Source organism: Saccoglossus kowalevskii, chromosome 2 (assembly GCF_978046115.1).
Source record: "Saccoglossus kowalevskii chromosome 2, keSacKowa6.1, whole genome shotgun sequence".
NCBI lineage: Eukaryota > Metazoa > Hemichordata > Enteropneusta > Harrimaniidae > Saccoglossus > Saccoglossus kowalevskii.
Window position 1 is genome coordinate 19067370 of NC_140642.1, and position 18802 is coordinate 19086171.

Consider the following 18802-nt stretch of genomic DNA (forward strand, 5'->3'; position numbering starts at 1 on the left):
AATCTGGCATCCATGACGACAAGGGTACTAATGTGTGATCTGAGGACAGGAACAGAAAGAGAATAAGAACAAGAAGTAAAGAAATAACACCGTGTGTTAGATGAAAACTGAAGAAATGATATGTTCAAGATTTGCCAACATTTATTGTAAAATTATCTATTTTTTTTCACAAAGATAAAAAATAGGTTGGGATGAATTTGTAAAACCAGATATCGTCTGATGTTTTTGGATAAATTACATTTCTTTGTATTGTTTTTTACCTATTATTTTATCTATTGTTCTGTTTACCGGTCTTAAACACCGTTCTGATGAGAACGTTGAAGCTTTTTCAAATTTTAGATTCTATGTTGAGTGCCAAGCAAAAAAATATAGTTGAGCCAGAATTTGTGGGGTATAATAATACGCTTCAGTTGAACTTGATGGCAGAATAAACAGTCAATGTGGATGCAAAACACGGTATGGTTTATTGCTGGATAAACTGGCATAGAAACATGTAACACATGAATAAGGAGCCCCGAAACTCCGAAACTAGCCCTTTATATAGGTGCGTATCGAACGTGAGAGAAAACACGTAAGCGGGCAATACAAAATGAAGTACGCGGGAGAAAAAGATACAATACAGAGTAAAATGATTGGCTGAAATTAAATGATTCTAATTGGTCGAGAATTACTCAGAGGAATCCTTCATGCGAAAGGTAAACGAATTAACTATAGCGAAATGACATGTAATAATAATATTAGCAATATGAAAACGAATACAAATATATATTATGAATCTCCGACATTCTCCCGACTTTGAGAAAAAGTACACATTCAGGAATAATATATATATATGAGAATAAACGAATAACGATTGATAAAAGAGTTCACTAATTACTAGTTATTTTTTTCAAGTTCAGGGGAACACAAATTGAACTTGTAAACTTTTGATCTAGTGCGATCTAGTGCGATTTTCACTAAAGTTCAGATTAAATCTTTGAGTCTGACGTTGGCGGCAGCTGCGGCGTCACGATGTGATCTGCGTTGTGGCAATGGTATATCATCTGTACTTCCACTGGTAGGGATGTTGATTTCATCATGCATGTTAGTGATACCATCTGTGGCAGTGGGTTGCGTTGATGACTGGCGAAGTAGTATCCGGGTTGACGAGGTCGTCATCTTCCTTCGTGATGTTGACATGTAGTTGAGTAGCATTGTTCACATCCCATGTTGGCCACATTTGTTGATCTGGTAACCATGACGGCCCATAATTCCATTTGGGGTTTGAACGGAGGTCATTAGCTGATATACCTCTCGTTAGTAAGTCCGCGGGATTGTCCACGGTTGGACAGTATTTATATTCTTGTGTGAAGTCGCGTATTTCTTGCACTCTATTTTGAACAAATACTGGCAACTTCTTACTGCTATTAATCCAATGCAAGGTCGCTTGACTGTCGGACCACAGGAAATGTTCAGTTATATTGAATTTGTCCGATAGAGCATTCAGTACGAGTTTACCGAGTCTCGTAGCGATCAGTGCAGCCATTAATTCCAATTTCGGCAGAGATAATTCCGATTTAGGGGCGACTCGTGTCTTTGACATGACAAGAGCCGTTTCGTGCTGGCGACGAAGAAACACAACAGCACCATACGCGGAAGTGCTCGCGTCTGCGAAAGTGTGCATTTGATAGGTATCACCTGGAGAAGTCTTGTCAAAATATTTCGGGTTGATTTGATTATCACGAGCAGCGGTTAAATCCTCATCAATTAAGATCCATTGTTCGTAAAGTTCAGGACTTAGTGGTTCATCCCACTCCAATTTCAACTTCCACAAAAGTTGAATAAATAGTTTGGCGCGTACCAATACCGGTGAAATTAATCCAAGCGGGTCGTATACACTCGCTGTGAAACTTACAATGTCACGTTTTGTAATAAACGACGCGACTTGAGGTTGACTGTTAACACGAGAATGTGTCAACACGTCGGGTGTAATTTTCCAGCGCATACCAAGCACAGAAACTTCGTCGGCGGGCTCATATTTGTTATCTCGGGTAGCAAGTTCACACAAATCAGGAGAATTCGATGACCAAGCACGTAAATTAAATCCACAAGAATTCATGAGGCTCGTAGATTCACTGTAGTATTTAACAGCATCTGCTTCCGAATAGACTCCATCAATGACATTATCGACATAGATGTTGTCTTTCATTTGATTGGCAGTATTAATATCACAGTTATTATCCAAATGAGTTTTGATCACAGCATTCAGGATAAAAGGTGAGCACACAGCACCAAACAGCACAGATTTAAATTGATACACTTTGAGTGGACTGTCGATATTGTTCACGTCTGTCAGCCACAGAAATTTGGTAAATTTCCGTTCATCGGGATGCAGTCTCACGTTAAGGAATGCTTTCTCAATATCACTACAGACCGCAATATTGTTAGCACGGAACCTCATTAAGATGGCTGGCAAATCATTAATCATAGAAGGCCCGGTTTGGAGACAATCGTTCAAACTCGGGGAATTGGCGTTTCGGCGGCAAGAGCAATCGTACACAATACGAATCAGGGTTGTAGTAGAGTCCTTTGCTACCGAGCGATGGGGTAGATAATGTCCGACAGTATTATCATCATTGTAGACTTCTTCGATGAAGTCGCTGTTAAGTTGATGTTCGATGCTAGAGTTGTATGCGTCGAGTAACTCAGGAGACAAACGTCTGAGCATGGCGCGCGTTCGACTAACTGTGACGTCGTAATTAGTAGGCAACGGTGGGTGGTTATCACACCATGGTAATCTCGCAATGTATTTTTTGTTTTCAATTTGCAAATGAGTGTCACGATAAGTTTCAAAATCCATACGTACTTCTGCGGAGGGGTCGTCGGTCACACTGATACTTTCTAAATCCCAGAGACGCTGGAGTTTGCTGTCGAGTTGTTGCGATTCGGTAGACACGTGTAGTATGTTTACATCTGCGTTCGTTGACCTTTGACCCTTGTCAACTGGCCCTGATAATAAATATCCGAATTTAGACGAAACCGCTGTAGGACCATTGCCGCGGATAACGTTATCCCCGACGTAATTCCAATACTGGTCAGCGCCGATAAGTAAATCAATAGAGAATGATTTATCTTCTGTGACTGGATGCGCAAATGTTAGTCCCCGCAAATAATCAACGTGGTGAATAGATTCAGTGATGTGGTTTGTCAGTTTAGTCGATATTTCAGAGATGAACAGTACGTCAATATTCGAAGTATGTCCCGACAAATCGTGTGCTGTGACACTAGCAAAGTCTAACGCTCGTGAGTGATCAGTATTGTCGCCAAATGTAGAAAGAAATACTTGTTCAGTGCGTGTAGGAGATAAGTTTAAATCGTTAGCAAACTTACGAGAGATAAATGAACGGCTTGCCCCTTCGTCGAAAAGTACGTTAGCTTGTAGTGGCTGGCTATTACCTACAGATATCGGAATAATAGCAGTCTTGAGAAGTACGGGACGCAGACATGTATTATTTGGCGAGTTCCTGTGGTGTCGTTGAGTTTTGTCAATGTCACATGAACCGGTGAATTTGGATTCGTATCAGATGTTGCAACGTCCGTCGCGGGTTGGCTTTCTTGGTGTAGTGTTGAGTGGTGTCTTCGTTTACATGTACGACAGTTGACTTAGATTTACATTCCGATGCTCGATGTCTTCCCAAACAATTGTAACAAAGTTTGTCACGTTTGACTATTTCCCAACGTTTGTTTATGTCCGTTACTACGCGACATGCCGAAGTGAAGTGTGTTCCTTTACAGTAGGTGCATTTGGCGCTGGTGTTACGCAATTTTGGATCGCGTTTCGGAGATCGCACATTTGTAAGAAATGTAGCAGTAATGTCCGGTTGATACCGTGAATTGTTGATTGACGATTCGTCGAGCGGGTTCCCGGATTGGATCGCGGTTATTTCGCGTAGCAGTGCTTTACGTAGATTAGGTAAACTCCATGCTTCTCCCCCGATTTCGCGAGCGATTTGCTTTCGAATGGTTGCCGGTAGTTTGTCGCGGATGATCGGAACGAGGAGGTCGCCGTAAGAACTTTCCGGTTTTCCGAGTGTTTGTAGACCACGGATATGTCCTTCCAGCGCGTCATAGAATCTACGCAGACTTTCGATGTCGCTGGTGGGTTGTTGCCAGAGCGAAGTCATATGTGCTTCGGTAACTAGGTGATCACGCCCGTATCGTTCCAAGAGCAGTTCAATAGCGTGGTGGTAGTTACCATCAGTGAGAGATAGTCCAGCAATAGTTCGCGCTGCCTCGCCCTTTAGCATGGTGCGTAGGTAGGTGAACTTTTGTACGTTGCTGAGAGAGTCGTCATAATGAATCGAAGATCTGAAAATGTCATAAAAGCTAGCCCATTCCAGTACGTCACCTTCAAACTGTGGTAGGACGATCTTGGGTAGCGAGACGGTCTTTGTTGAGGAGGTAGACGATGTACCTGTCGATGAGGTGCCTCTAGATGAGTTGGCGGACGCGATGCTTGCGGTGTCAAGTAGCGGTTCGTTTTCTGTCTTCATCTTGTTAATGAAAACGTTCAGAGCGTGATTCTTGCAGAATACGTCGTCAGTATATTCGGAGCTCTCTTCGCTGACTGAATCAAAGAGTGCTTCTTCAGTGAGTTCGAGAATTTGTTCTTCGAGCATGATGAGCGTTGCGTAGCGGTCGGTCAGGAGAGAGTGGAGCGCGACGAGTTGTTCAATCTCTGTAAGCTTATTTTCCCGGCCTTCCGCGTCGGCGATTTGCTTCTTCTGGGTTTCGGCTTTGTTGAAAAGTCGTGTGAGCTGCCCTCGTTGACTCCTTCGCTTCAATTTCAGTTTTGCCAATGCGTTTGTCGTCTCCACTGCTTGGGCATCAGCAGCGGCGTTCTGTGGTGGCTGTTCTGACATCGTGTTGAGCTGAGATATCCTGGTCTAGGTCACCAAAATTATGTGGGGTATAATAATACGCTTCAGTTGAACTTGATGGCAGAATAAACAGTCAATGTGGATGCAAAACACGGTATGGTTTATTGCTGGATAAACTGGCATAGAAACATGTAACACATGAATAAGGAGCCCCGAAACTCCGAAACTAGCCCTTTATATAGGTGCGTATCGAACGTGAGAGAAAACACGTAAGCGGGGAATACAAAATGAAGTACGCAGGAGAAAAAGATACAATACAGAGTAAAATGATTGGCTGAAATTAAATGATTCTAATTGGTCGAGAATTACTCATAGGAATCCTTCATGCGAAAGGTAAACGAATTAACTATAGCGAAATGACATGTAATAATAATATTAGCAATATGAAAACGAATACAAATATATATTATGAATCTCCGACAGAATTGCCATACATTAGTACTATTTTTAAACGTATTTGCAAACAGCACTTAGAAAGTGTTATGGATTGAGATATACGATGACAAAATTTGCGAAACGTATTACTGTATCTGTATTACTCGTACTGAGTGTTTGTTGTGAACTCTAGTCGTGAGGAATCTTGAGCGCGCCCCCTGTAGGTTGAAACATAAACTTGAAACATGAGGGCGTAGTTCAACGTAACGTATGAACAAGAAGCTGTGCAAACGAACGACCTGCTCCGTTAATTGGCTTGGTCTCGGGAATTGCCCTGACGGTTTGTGTGATAATTATAGCGATCTTGAGGATGTGTACATCATTTAATGTCACAGTGTAGAGTGTAGCCAGCGTGAACAATAACTGAGGGAAATACACCATCGCTCGAAGCGGTTTTAAATCTCCGACATCTACCCTGTACTGTTTGACCGGAAGAGGTACTCGTGTGGATCGTTTGAAAAATGCTTTAGGATTGTACAGCCGTTTTCGTGTAATATTCTCACTAACTATGTTTTTGTGGATATAGTATTCGACTACTCGGTGAGTACTCACATTCACGGTGTCCCGTGGTAGAATATTGATATACGGTTGTTACGTTATTGGAAACCATGTTATTTGTTAACACGATTTCAGTGTAAAAATGGTAGTGACCGCCAATCATGTCGGCAGTCTTATGTTCCGTATCAATGTATCCTGATTCCCGGATCCATAGGACGTCTGTATGTATGCATCATGCATGGCCCTAGCAAGTTCGAATATATGTTACCGGTGGTTTCGATCGACAGTTATTTAAAGTGCTGCTTAGTACCAGCATGGGATTTTTAATTCGAAAGCACCAATACAATAGACCGTGGGTTCGGCGGCTTATGGTGTCAACAGCTTCAGCACCGTGGTGAAAAAGCGGTTATCAAAGCGTTTGGTAGAACTATACAATGCAAAGTGTGTTCTCAATAGAGTTGAGTCACGTTATACTTGCGAGTAGTACTGCGGGAGGGACCCTCTACTGAATAACGTCGCGTTTAACCTCTCTGAAATGAATCAGTTACTCGTATAACGTTGGGGGGGGGGGAGCAGTCAGTTAGGACGTGAATTAGTTCATAGTTGCATCTTAGTTGGAACGTTGCATGCTTCACTAAGTGTGCCGAAAATACCAATGCATGGATGGTTCTTTACAGTAAGAATCACTCACTTTTCAATGTGATGACTTAATCACTTTGGTCTTCATATATATCCTGGGCATTCCCTACCTATCACATACACACTTCACACCTCATGTTCCTCAGTCAGTCAGTAAGCAGGGGGAATGGAGAAATCAAGAATATTGCGAAATACTTTATTATTTTACCTGGAAGACATTTTGGCTGTTTTGTACATGGAATTACAAACCACAAAACAAAAGACAACTTTGTTTTCTTTGCAAGTTACTGTTTATTTTCAACTTTCTGTGTTGATAGGGTGACATCAATAACAATAGATGCAAAATGACACTGTAAATACTAGATACAATACTGAACAATGAAATTAATCATAGACCTTAGAACTCGGAGGTATATCATAGAGGGTCCTCCAAGAGAGGATCTATGGGTCTATGAATTAATAAGACATCAATAAATAATTGTTAAAATTGAACATGAATATATTTTAAAATACATGTAGTGGAGAAAGATATTTCCACTGGATTTTTATTTCATTGATTCATTTCCCAGCTAAAAGTACTGTAAAATACTTCATTTTCACCTGGCATTAATTTTCGCTATTTTCGCTGAGGGAATGATTAATATACCTTTTTCCCTATATTTGACATTCAACTCGTGAAAAATCAGTGGAAATAAATTCCATACAAAACACCCAAAAAGTCGTTTCAGCGAAAAAAGTATTTTACAGTATATGTTTTAGAATTCTGAAGGAATGTGAAATGCAAGGTGCCAGAAATGCAAAAAAGTCTCCAAAGATTCTAGCAAAATCAGAATATGAAATAATTCAGACCTAATTTATTCAACAAATTTTGAATATTGTCTGTCTAGTTTATAAATGACGTAATTATGTTCTTGCGACATTATTGCCAATCCAATGAACAAAGGTAAGTTTAGCATTGTATACTGATTACTATGGCTGAGCGCAGTGTTTGGTGTTTCTATTTATATTGATTTAAAAGGCAAGCTTTTATTTGAAAGCCTTGTTAGCATGATAACAGACTGACGCTATGAATGAGTTTGAAAACCTGAGGTCAGATATTCACATTGTGTAATGCCAAACTCATTATTTTGTTTGCGTCATGTGTTATAAATTCATTTAATTTGTAGTTTTCCTATGGTATTGTACAACTGTAGTGGGGATTATGTGTTAGCACTCCCAGATGGTGGTGTTTTTTTTCTTTTTTGATTCAAACATGGAGCTCCAAATAAAAGAGTCAATATAGATAACCTGAACTTGAATTCAACTACTAGATTTCCAGAATTCTGCAGCTACTGGTAGTTGTAATCCAGTTGAAATATACACAGTATTTATTAGTATCATGTGCATTGCAATTAGAATACTGTAAAATACTTTATTTTCGCTTGGAATTTATTTTCGCTATTTTCGCTGAAGGGATGACTCTGTGAAAATAAAATCCAGCGAATATACATTTTTTCCTATATTTTACATTAATCTCATCAAAAATCAGTGAAAATAAATTCCAAGCAAAACGCCCAAAATACCTTTTCAGCAATTCAGCAGCGAAAATAAAGTATTCCACAGTACCACAAATATGACAATGCCAAATGAAACTATCTATGTATACTGGAATGTAATTTACCCCCCCCCCCCTTCCCTCTTTCCCCAAAACTAATAACACATGCAGTGCATGTCCATTACTGTTTATTCTCTCATGCATTCAGTTCCTTTTATTGTTCAGGGACAAACGCAATACCAGCAAATAGAAATAATATAACAGTGTTGACAATATTGCATGCTGTGTTTATTTCCAATCAAGGCAGATATTTATTCCATGTGAGCATATGCAGGCTGCTGGAATGTACACGTGTGTCCTTTACTCAATGAGTTAAAAAAATTAGACAATTAAGGTGTGTGTTGCTATCTATTTTGTATACTAGTACATACTGATATTAACCGTGTAAGCGATATGGACATGTCATCACTGTCCATAAGAAATTCAAATTTATTTTTAATTGAAAAACAAATTTGTCATAAATTTTTTCAGCTTCTGAAAACAATTTTTTTTTTATGCATTTGATTGTAGATGAATATTATGTCATAGAAAGTAGAAAATAAGGTTTAACCTTTGCAATGTTTGTTGCTAGGGAGTCTATTTAAATTGGTGGGTATTGTCATGATGTCATTGTGTTAATGGCCTTGTCTGGCATTGTAGTGTTTATAAATAACACATTATTCTCAGTGGTGGGCAATCTATTATTGTAATTTACCAGCACAGGTGTGGTTGATGCTCTTTTTTTTAAAACTGCATTAGATTGGCCATCTGTGCAGCATGAGTAGTTGAGGGCATATTTAAGTTGCAATCATTGCTTGTCCTGTTGATATATCAGTTTATGGCAAGTGTGTCTTTGAGATATAGTTGTTCAAATTGCTTCTCTCTATGCATGTACTGTAAACATGAGTGATATGCACCTGGCAGCTCTAAGTACTTATTGATGAATTACATGTCTATGGTTGTGCGCTTCCCAGGGAGTTGAGTTGGTTCAAGGTTTATTCAGAGTCCAGGAGGGTCAGTGATTGATAGATGTGAAGTGCTCTGTGCATGGCTGATTCATGGATATGTGCGGAATTGCATTAACCACACTAGCTGGTTTTTGTGAATTCCAAATATCGTTTGGATCACTGCTGTTTTAGGGCAAGTCCAGAAATTCCATCATTGATTCAGACCAAATAGATTTGGATCACTGCTGTTTTAGGACAAGTCCAGGAATTCCATCATTAATTCAGACCAAATAGATTTGGGTCACTGCTGTTATAGGGCAAGTCTAGTGGGGTAATTTCTTCTGAAATTTGGCTAAATCACATTGGACGAAAACAGCGTATCAATATAAGGAAATATTGGTAAAACATTTGACAAATTTTGTCATAATAGTTTTCAATTACTAAGGAGAAGTGAACTCCCACAATGCATTGCACACATATGCCTAGTACGCTGATTGGTGAAATTATGAATCATTTCAATGAAATATCTAGGATCTTTAGACATTCTGTTCTGCAGGGATTACGTTATTTGCTATGAATTGCAGAAGATGCAACATTGTCAAAGACAATTCCTGACTATTTAAATGCTCTTTTAAAGGCCCAGGTATACTATAAATACGCTCCTAAACAATAGGGATTATTTCCTTGCTTGTCAAGCTGTAGTAAACAGTTGACCTCAAATAGCTAAAGTCGTACCTTCTGGCACAGTTGACCTCAAATAGCTAAGGTCATACCTTCTGACACAGTTGACCTCAAATGGCTAATGTCATACCTTCTGGCACAGTTGACCTCAAATAGCTAAGGTCGTACCTTCTGGCACAGTTGACCTCAAATAGCTAAGGTCATACCTTCTGACACAGTTGACCTCAAATGGCTAATGTCATACCTTCTGGCACAGTTGACCTCCAATAGCTAAGGTCGTACCTTCTGGCACAGTTGACCTCAAATAGCTAAGGTCATACCTTCTGACACAGTTGACCTCAAATGGCTAATGTCATACCTTCTGGCACAGTTGACCTCAAATGGCCAAGGTCGTACCTTCTGGCACAGTTGACCTTAAGTGGCTAAGGTTCATACCTTCTGGCACAGTTGACCTCAAATAGCTAAGGTCGTACCTTCTGGCACAGTTGACCTCAAATAGCTAAGGTCATACCTTCTGACACAGTTGACCTCAAATGGCTAATGTCATACCTTCTGGCACAGTTGACCTCAAATGGCCAAGGTCGTACCTTCTGGCACAGTTGACCTTAAGTGGCTAAGGTTCATACCTTCTGGCACAGTTGACCTCAAATAGCTAAAGTCGTATCTTCTGGCACAGTTGACCTCAAATAGCTAAGGTCATACCTTCTGACACAGTTGACCTCAAATGGCTAATGTCATACCTTCTGGCACAGTTGACCTCAAATAGCTAAGGTCGTACCTTCTGGCACAGTTGACCTCAAATAGCTAAGGTCATACCTTCTGACACAGTTGACCTCAAATGGCTAATGTCATACCTTCTGGCACAGTTGACCTCAAATGGCCAAGGTCGTACCTTCTGGCACAGTTGACCTTAAGTGGCTAAGGTTCATACCTTCTGGCACAGTTGACCTCAAATAGCTAAGGTCGTACCTTCTGGCACAGTTGACCTCAAATAGCTAAGGTTATACCTTCTGACACAGTTGACCTCAAATGGCTAATGTCATACCTTCTGGCACAGTTGACCTCAAATAGCTAAGGTTGTACCTTCTGGCACAGTTGACCTCAAATGGCTAAGGTCGTACCTTCTGGCACAGTTGACCTCAAATGGCTAATGTTGTACCTTCTGGCACAGTTGACCTTAAATAGCTAAGGTCGTACCTTCTGGCACAGTTGACCTTAAATAGCTAAGGTTGTACCTTCTGGCACAGTTGACCTTAAATGGCTAAGGTCATACCTTCTCAAACAGTTGACCTTAAATGGCTAAGGTCATACCTTCTCAAATAGTTGACCTCAAATGGCTAAGGTCATACCTTCTCAAACAGTTGACCTCAAATGGCTAAGGTCATACCTTCTCAAATAGTTGACCTCAAATGGCTAAGGTCATACCTTCTCAAACAGTTGACCTCAAATGGCTAAGGTCGTACCTTCTGGCACAGTTGACCTCAAATGGCTGTCGTACCTTCTGGCACAGTTGACCTTAAATAGCTAAGGTCGTACCTTCTGACACAGTTGACCTCAAATGACTATGGTCATACCTTCTGGCACGGTTTACCTTGTATGGCTTGTAGTCTTGGAAAGAGTTCTGTTTGTACCCTACACCCCTAAATCCAACCCTCACCCAAGCCCCCCCAAATCAATTGTATATACCGGTACCTTTAGATAACTATGGTACCCTTAAGAGAGGCAGGCTTATACAATTAAATTGGGGAGCACTAGAGGGTAGGGGTAGGGTTAAAGTTAGGGTCAGGGGTTGGGGTACCAAAAGAACTTTTTCTAAAGTCATACAATACTTACCACACATACAAACCACCTGTTGACTATACATCCAGTTTTATTTTGTTTATTCCCCATTGCCATAGCAACTACTCGCTGTCAATATAACTACCAGCTTATATTTGGGCCTTCACCAATGCATACTGCATGCTTTTGATATGAAATCAGCATAATATATTAACGCAATCACACATGTGGGGATTACTGCAACAGCTTGGTGTGACAGCATAGCCAATTGTGTACACATTCCATGGGCCTTGCCTATTAATAAGAGAATTGTCCAACAAATACACAATCCAAGTTAATTTCAGCATCACGCTGTACAGATAACTGGCAGTGCTTTTATAACTATCTATTTGTAATTGTAACATTTTATAATACTAGTACCAGGGTATTCTGATTATGTAAAAAAAAAAAATTTAAATATAACATGTTTTCGTTTTTCTTGAGAACATAGAATATTCTAGTTAACTGAAATATAATTACAAATCAATAATGTTACCATGGTTATAATATTGGAATGGGTTTTGTATTAGTTTTATAGAGAGACTGTAAAACCGTTTCCATCTCACTCCACCTGTATTGCATTTTATGACAGACGAAATAATTTCGCAAAATAAAGTTTTACTACATGATACGATGTGTAATAAAAAAAAGCCTCCATTGCCATTGCAATAAATTGGATTTAAAGGGGGCTGTGGTGATCGTGCTGCGTTCTGTTCGATAGGAATCCATAGCGACATATACAACTTGTATAAAATACATTGTCTGTTTACATGAAATTCGAACATGCGCTGCCTTTCATGATTATTTGCCCTTTACTTCATTTATATCTGCTAATCTATGTAGTGCGATACATTCTAGTTTAGCGGTTTGTCTTCTGTCGAAAGTGTACGGTAGATTTGACGTATACGCTAGATACAATTGTGAGAAATATAACACATTTGATTTGTATGTTATAGTAGGAAAGCTGTCACGTTGAAAGGAATTTACCGCTGTTTGTTTTAACGAAATCGATATTAAAAGTAACTCTAGCTAAGCAGTCCTGTGTGTCTTAATATTGTGAGTGCACCACGGTTGACTGCCCATCCAAGAAACTCAAAGCTATAGATACTGTAAACACAGGCACGGCTGTTGTAATCACTGTTCACTACCCTCTGGTGTGCATGATTTGAAATTTAAAAGTACAGTGGCAAGTGTGCCAGTTTTCAGTCAAATTTGTAAAATACTGAGTTTGGTCTTCACACAGTGTTCTTGATTAATTTCAAGCTTGGAGGGTATACAGTGAATTATTGAAAACTACACGAAAATGTTCATGATTAATATGAACACTCAAAACTTCACAGTCACCACACAGTGCAATTTTATGCAAATTATACAATGTATTTTACATGTGTGATTGTATGTCACTTTTCACAAGATGTTGGAATGTTGTGTCCATTTAAAGAAAAATTAATATAAATATGAATTTGGTTGGAAAAATTTAAATTGTTTATACCATATTAGCTATGTGATAGACATGTATCAAGCCCAGAAATGAATTGTGCCTCGTAGGCATTTCTCAAAAGAAAAGTAACATTTGTTAAGATTCTGAGATCTTACTAAAATTAGAGCTGTTGTAATTATAGAATGCGATACATTGTGTGCTAGATATTCAATGAGGATAACGTGTACAGACGATAAAAATATGTTTTCAACCTGAAATGTGTTGCGCTGTGACTTTTCAGTGATTTGTTGAATCGTAAGGCCACACTGATTTAATTTTATAAACAATTCCTACGTTTTTCCTCTGAACTTTTATGCTCACGTATTATGGTGACGTGGTTGCCATGTTGGAATTCCCGGCAATACAATACGCATGTGCAGAAGATCATTTACGACAAAATTGTGACGTTTTGAGGTAGTCCAAAACGAGTTTCACAACAAGCCGGCGCTTTGCGACAATATGAGTCGGAAAGTTACGGACAGAAAACCCATCTGTGGAGACTCGTCATCAAAGATTGAACAGGCGAAAACTAATGCGCGCGCGGATGTCATCCATAAACTTATGTCGGTGTGGTCTAATGAAGTGATTGCCTGAACTTAAGAAATGATAACAGTAGTAAATTAATCTGTCACTATCACTCATTGTTCTGTCTGAATAAAACGTCTTCATGAATAATTAATTGCATGTTGTACCGATGATGGCATTATTTGAAACAAACGATATCCAATTTTTATAAAAAATCAGAATAAGATCAAATTATTTTCTGACAATCTCAAAATGAAAAAAAAACTCAATTCATCAATTCTAGAATTAAACATATTGGCCAGAAACTTTTTTATTTATTTTCTGGCTTTGCAATTTGTGGTTTTATTGATGTTAAACTTTCAGTTTCACTCTCTGTAAACCAAAAATCAATTTCATGTTTCAGTGATGCATCATGGGATTGTTGATGATAGCTGACAAGACTATAATAATATAATGCGAGGGAGGTGTTTGTTATTTGAAATAGCCTGTTTGTTTTTAATGTCGTCCGTATATTTAGAAGTTCAAGTACATTTGTATAACACCCAATCAAATAACAGTTAAAGTAAACTTCAACAACAAACTGACTTTCTAGGTACTCGATCAGCCGCTTTATTTATGTACCACTTCACAACTATTTAGTAAATAAACATAATTTGTTAAAAATAACATGTTTTTGATTGTGATTTGTTGTCCAGATTAGAACGACAATGTCAATTTCACTATGTGTGGTCAGAACCCGAGATGCATTATGGTTGACCACTGAAGCGTAAAATATTAATGGAATAGCGACATTGTTATTGTAAGACGACAAGGCTGTTAAATAACAATTGGCATTTGTCTTCTATTGTTCGGAAATCACCTCTGGCTGTCTCTCGTTGTCTGGGGGATTTTTTGTTCTTCGCACACAAGAAGGGCGTGGCATTGTTGGTGGTACTCATACGTTGTATCGTGAAGTAGATGGATTGCTGGGATGCATTTGTCATTGTTAAAAAAAATGTCTTCACTTGGCATACGTACAGTGTAAAAGTACTTTCCATTCATTCACAGTTTGCTTCATAGCATTTTATCTTAGTTCGCAAAAACAACACTGAATCAGAAGTATGCAATTTTGTTATTTATTTTGAATTTCAATTTTTACCATTTGAAATGGTTTTCTCTTATATACAAAGTTTTTTCCCCATATCTTGAGGATTACATTATATGGCACGTTTGTATGTACACGTGTACGGACACCTATGAAATGCAGTGTTGTACATGTCAATTTAAAACCATGGTTACCTGCGTGATCTATTGTGTAGACAAACATGTAGGTGACCATAGATCTCACCACCACACAAGCCAATTTGTGTGATTGTAGTTGCTATGGTTACTTTAATAGGATACATGTATATTTCAATTTGCAGAATTCTCCCAACATGTGAGTTGTGTAATATTGCTTCCCTGCAATGATAAATTGCTTGCCAGTGCTGCTGTATTTTTTGTAGTGCATTATTCCCATGGTTACACCATTCCTGCTCACAGAAATACTTTCAACAATAGAGGTTTTTCATGATTTCTATTAAAACAAAATTAATATGCAAATGAGCTACATGTAGTATTATCTAACCTAATTGTCAACAAATTATGGCATTATTGATTTATTATTGATTTTTTCCCCCTAAAATCACCATTTTTGTTTTTCTTTTTGTATACATTTCAATCATTTGGACCACAAATAATATTTATTTTTGATGAGAAATTGTTGATGTAACAAATTCAGACGATGACAAGAAACCACTTAGGGTAGATATTTCTGTACCGAAATAAATCATATTTTTGTCTAACTTCTAATCGAACAAGTACTTTACACTGTAACCTGTTCAAGACTCCATGAACACAATTTTCTCATCTCTTCTTGAAAGACTCGCTTTGTGTTCAACTAGCAAAAAAAAAAAAAAAATGATAATGTTTTGTTCAAATGTGTTTCTCTGTATTTATCCCTACAATCCACTTGTAATCTATTTGTAAGTGATAGTGACACTATACGCTTCAGGTAATATACGTGTCAATGTCAAATACGTATTCATAATAGGTTTATATTTACATTAAGATTCACCACCCTATGTATTGACAGCAGTGTATTCGTTTACTTTGTGACTACTCCATATACACTGTTTTTCTGACCACTTTAGATGATTTGAATCACAGATAAATTATACCGTTTGTTTTGTCAAATCATGGGCTCCACAATGTACATTATCCATATTTTTATTCCATACTTGTATGCAGATATACACCTCTACTCAGTTCATGTACTTCCATATAGATGATGTAGATGAGGTTTATATATACAATATACACTTGTATGCATACACTTAAAGGGGAACCGCTCAATCCCATGGATTGCACCAAAGAATCATGGGACACTATTGTTTAGGTTGTTTACAAAGTAAATTTGTTGTGAGATTAGGCTTAACTGGAAGTGCCCCTTTAATATTCTTCTCCTTTATATGCACCCAATAGCCTGGCACGATACAAATAAACTTATTTAGTTGTTTGAATATACAAATGTGCATGAATATTGTATTAATTGTTTTCGTCTTTATTTCAGATGAAGACTGGCGTGATGAAGTCAAGACTGTTATGCAATGCATGCATATATTGGTAGACAGTGAAGATGATGATGGTACTGGAGTGCCTTGAAACTGTTTAAATATGTCCTTAACACAAAGTAAGTTACTGATATTTAACCCATATAAATATATACCGATATAAACTTGATTCACATTCAGTATTTCGAGTGTCGTCGCCTATTTTTGACGACCGAAATGTTCATAAAAGCGCCTATAGGTGATTCTCAGTTTTTTTCTGAGTGCGGCAAAGTTAATAATTCATTCAGTATTTTGAGTGTCGTCGCCTATTTTTGACGACCGAAATGTTCATAAAAGCGTCTATAGGGGATTCTCATTTTTTTCTGTGTGCGGCAAAGTTAATAATTATCGATACTGTAGAATACTTTATTTTTGCTATTTTTGCTGAAGGTATGATTCAGTGAAAATAAAATCCAGTGAATATACTTTTTTTCCTATATTTTACATTCAACTCGTCAAAAATCAGTGAAAATATATTCCATACAAAACACCCAAAACGTTTTTTCAGTGAAAATTAATTTTTACAGTAATGCTTTCATATTCACAAGTATTTTCAGTTATATGTGATAACAATCATATTTTACCAAAAATAACTGATTGTATAATGAAGTTTATTTTGGTGATTTTTCGTAACTACCAAAGCATACAGATGGTTTTGGCTTGTTGCGACCTTCACTTCTCTCGGCAGAACTTTCGTGCCAGCGAATTGATATATTGGTAATATGTCTGGGATGTTTTTCTCATCATCAATTTTTTAATTAAATCTCGCAAAATAGTAACTTTCTGTGTGTATAAAATTATTTACGCTCCAAAAGATTTCCTGATACTCCTTTGGGTTCAAAAGGTTACAGTTGAGTAGCTTCAAAGCCTAGTTTTCACCCCAGTGCCCCTAAATTAGTGCAATTGGTCCAGATCAGGTACTGTACGACCAAAATAATTATATCTAGTTTGTCTACTTTTCTGTAACTTTTTTTATTAGATTCTGAGTCCACAATCTGAATAGTAACTGTATGAGTATTATTGTTCATGATTCTAAAAACTTAATGATTACATTGACCTTTCACCCTGGTCAAAGTTCAATCATTGTTATGATATGTACTATACATTATGTCATAAAAGGTCTTAGGAATAGTATTTTGTTTTGTTTATTCTACTGATAGCTAAATGAGATCATTTTAAACCCATTTTATAATATTCAAATTAATTATATTGTTTCCCCCAAAACTAGTAAGTGTAAAACCTAGTGCATTCCCTGCACTGTTAAATCCACTAAAATTAAACCCTGTGACTATTTCTCCTTTTACATTATACTGTATACTATAAAACATGTCTTTTTAGCTAGCACGTTATTTTGGCGTATCCATAATTTCGCTAATTCAGGATCTCACTAAATTTCAAATAAAGTATATCATATGAGTTTGTTGGCACTTTAGCTAAATCACGATTTTATCAATTCATGCATTGAGTTGCTAAAATAGCAGGAAGCTATTTCATCAGAAGTATATAAAAAGATTATACAACTTGGTGACATGCGCTAAACTCAAGATCCGTAAGACCTTTATCACCCTAAGTTACATTCCATTATCACATGTCACCCTAAGTTACCATCCATTATCACATGTCACCCTAAGTTACATTCCCTTATTACATGTCACCCTAAGTAACATTCCATAATCACATATCAACCCTAAGTTACATTCCCTTATCACACGTCACCCTAAATAACATTCCCTTATCACATGTCACCCTAAGTTGCATTCCCTCATCACATGGCACCCTAGGTTACATTCCATTATCACATGGCACCCTAGGTTACATTACCTCATCACATAGCACCCTAAGTTGTATTCCCTTATCACATGTCACCCTAAGTTACATTCCCTTATCACATGGCATCCTAGGTTACATTCCATTATCACATGTCAGCCTAAGTTGTATTCCATTATCACATGTCACCCTAAGTTGTATTCCCTTATCACATGTCACCCTAAGTTACATTCCATTATCACATGTCACCTTAAGTTAGATTCCATTATCACATGTCACCCTAAGTTAGATTCCATTATCACATGTCACCCTAAGTTATATTCCATTATCACATGGCACCCTAGGTTACATTCCATTATCACATGGCACCCTAAGTTGCATTCCCTAATCACATATCACCCTAAGTTACATTCCATTATCACATGTCACCCTAAGTTATATTCCATTATCACATGGCACCCTAGGTTACATTCCATTATCACATGTCACCCTAAGTTATATTCCATTATCACATGTCACCCTAAGTTACATTCTCTTATCACATGTCACCCTAATGTTACATTCCCTTAACACATGTCACCCTAAGTTACATTCTAGTATCACATGTCACCCTAAGTTACATTCCATTATCACATGTCACCCTAAGTTGCATTCCCTTATCACATATCACCCTAAGTTACATTCCATTATCACATGTCACCCTAAGTTATATTCCATTATCACATGTCACCCTAAGTTATATTCTATTATCACATGTCACCCTAAGTTATATTCCATTATCACATGTCACCCTAAGTTGTATTCCCTTATTACAAGTCACCCTAAGTTATATTCCATTATCACATGTCACCCTAAGTTACATTCCATTATCACATGTCACCCTAAGTTAC

General features: G+C 37.8%; 2 protein-coding genes across 3 annotated transcripts in view; one reads left to right on the forward strand and one right to left on the reverse strand.

Annotated features, from left to right (window-relative positions):
- Nucleotides 1-1084: 1084 nt before the first annotated feature.
- On the reverse strand, nucleotides 1085-4901 carry LOC146748255 (uncharacterized). The gene is made up of 2 exons (XM_085505120.1): nucleotides 3653-4901; nucleotides 1085-3435 (listed from the first exon to the last, which is right to left on the reverse strand). Exons 1-2 carry the CDS (start codon nucleotides 4899-4901, stop codon nucleotides 1085-1087), a joined length of 3600 nt encoding a protein of 1199 aa, XP_085361246.1.
- Nucleotides 4902-5544: 643 nt separating this feature from the next.
- The window catches only part of LOC102801952 (uncharacterized), a 47083-nt gene continuing 33825 nt past the window's right edge, over nucleotides 5545-18802 (forward strand). For both annotated transcript variants that reach the window (XM_085492606.1, XM_085492607.1), the window contains exons 1-2: nucleotides 5545-5894; nucleotides 16106-16225. In XM_085492606.1, the coding sequence (XP_085348732.1) occupies nucleotides 16210-16225 (16 nt within the window). In that variant the 5' untranslated portion in view covers nucleotides 5545-5894; nucleotides 16106-16209. The remainder of the gene's footprint in view (nucleotides 5895-16105; nucleotides 16226-18802) is intronic.

What these genes read in the sequence shown, in the direction of transcription:
- LOC146748255 (XM_085505120.1), bottom strand. Translation starts at nt 4,901, where the DNA reads ATGTCAGAACAGCCACCACAGAACGCCGCTGCTGATGCCCAAGCAGTG. An exon ending in AAGACATCGAGCATCGGAAT is followed by an intron (nt 3,436 to 3,652) that starts GTAAATCTAAGT and finishes CGATATCTGTAG; the next exon opens with GTAATAGCCAGCCACTACAA.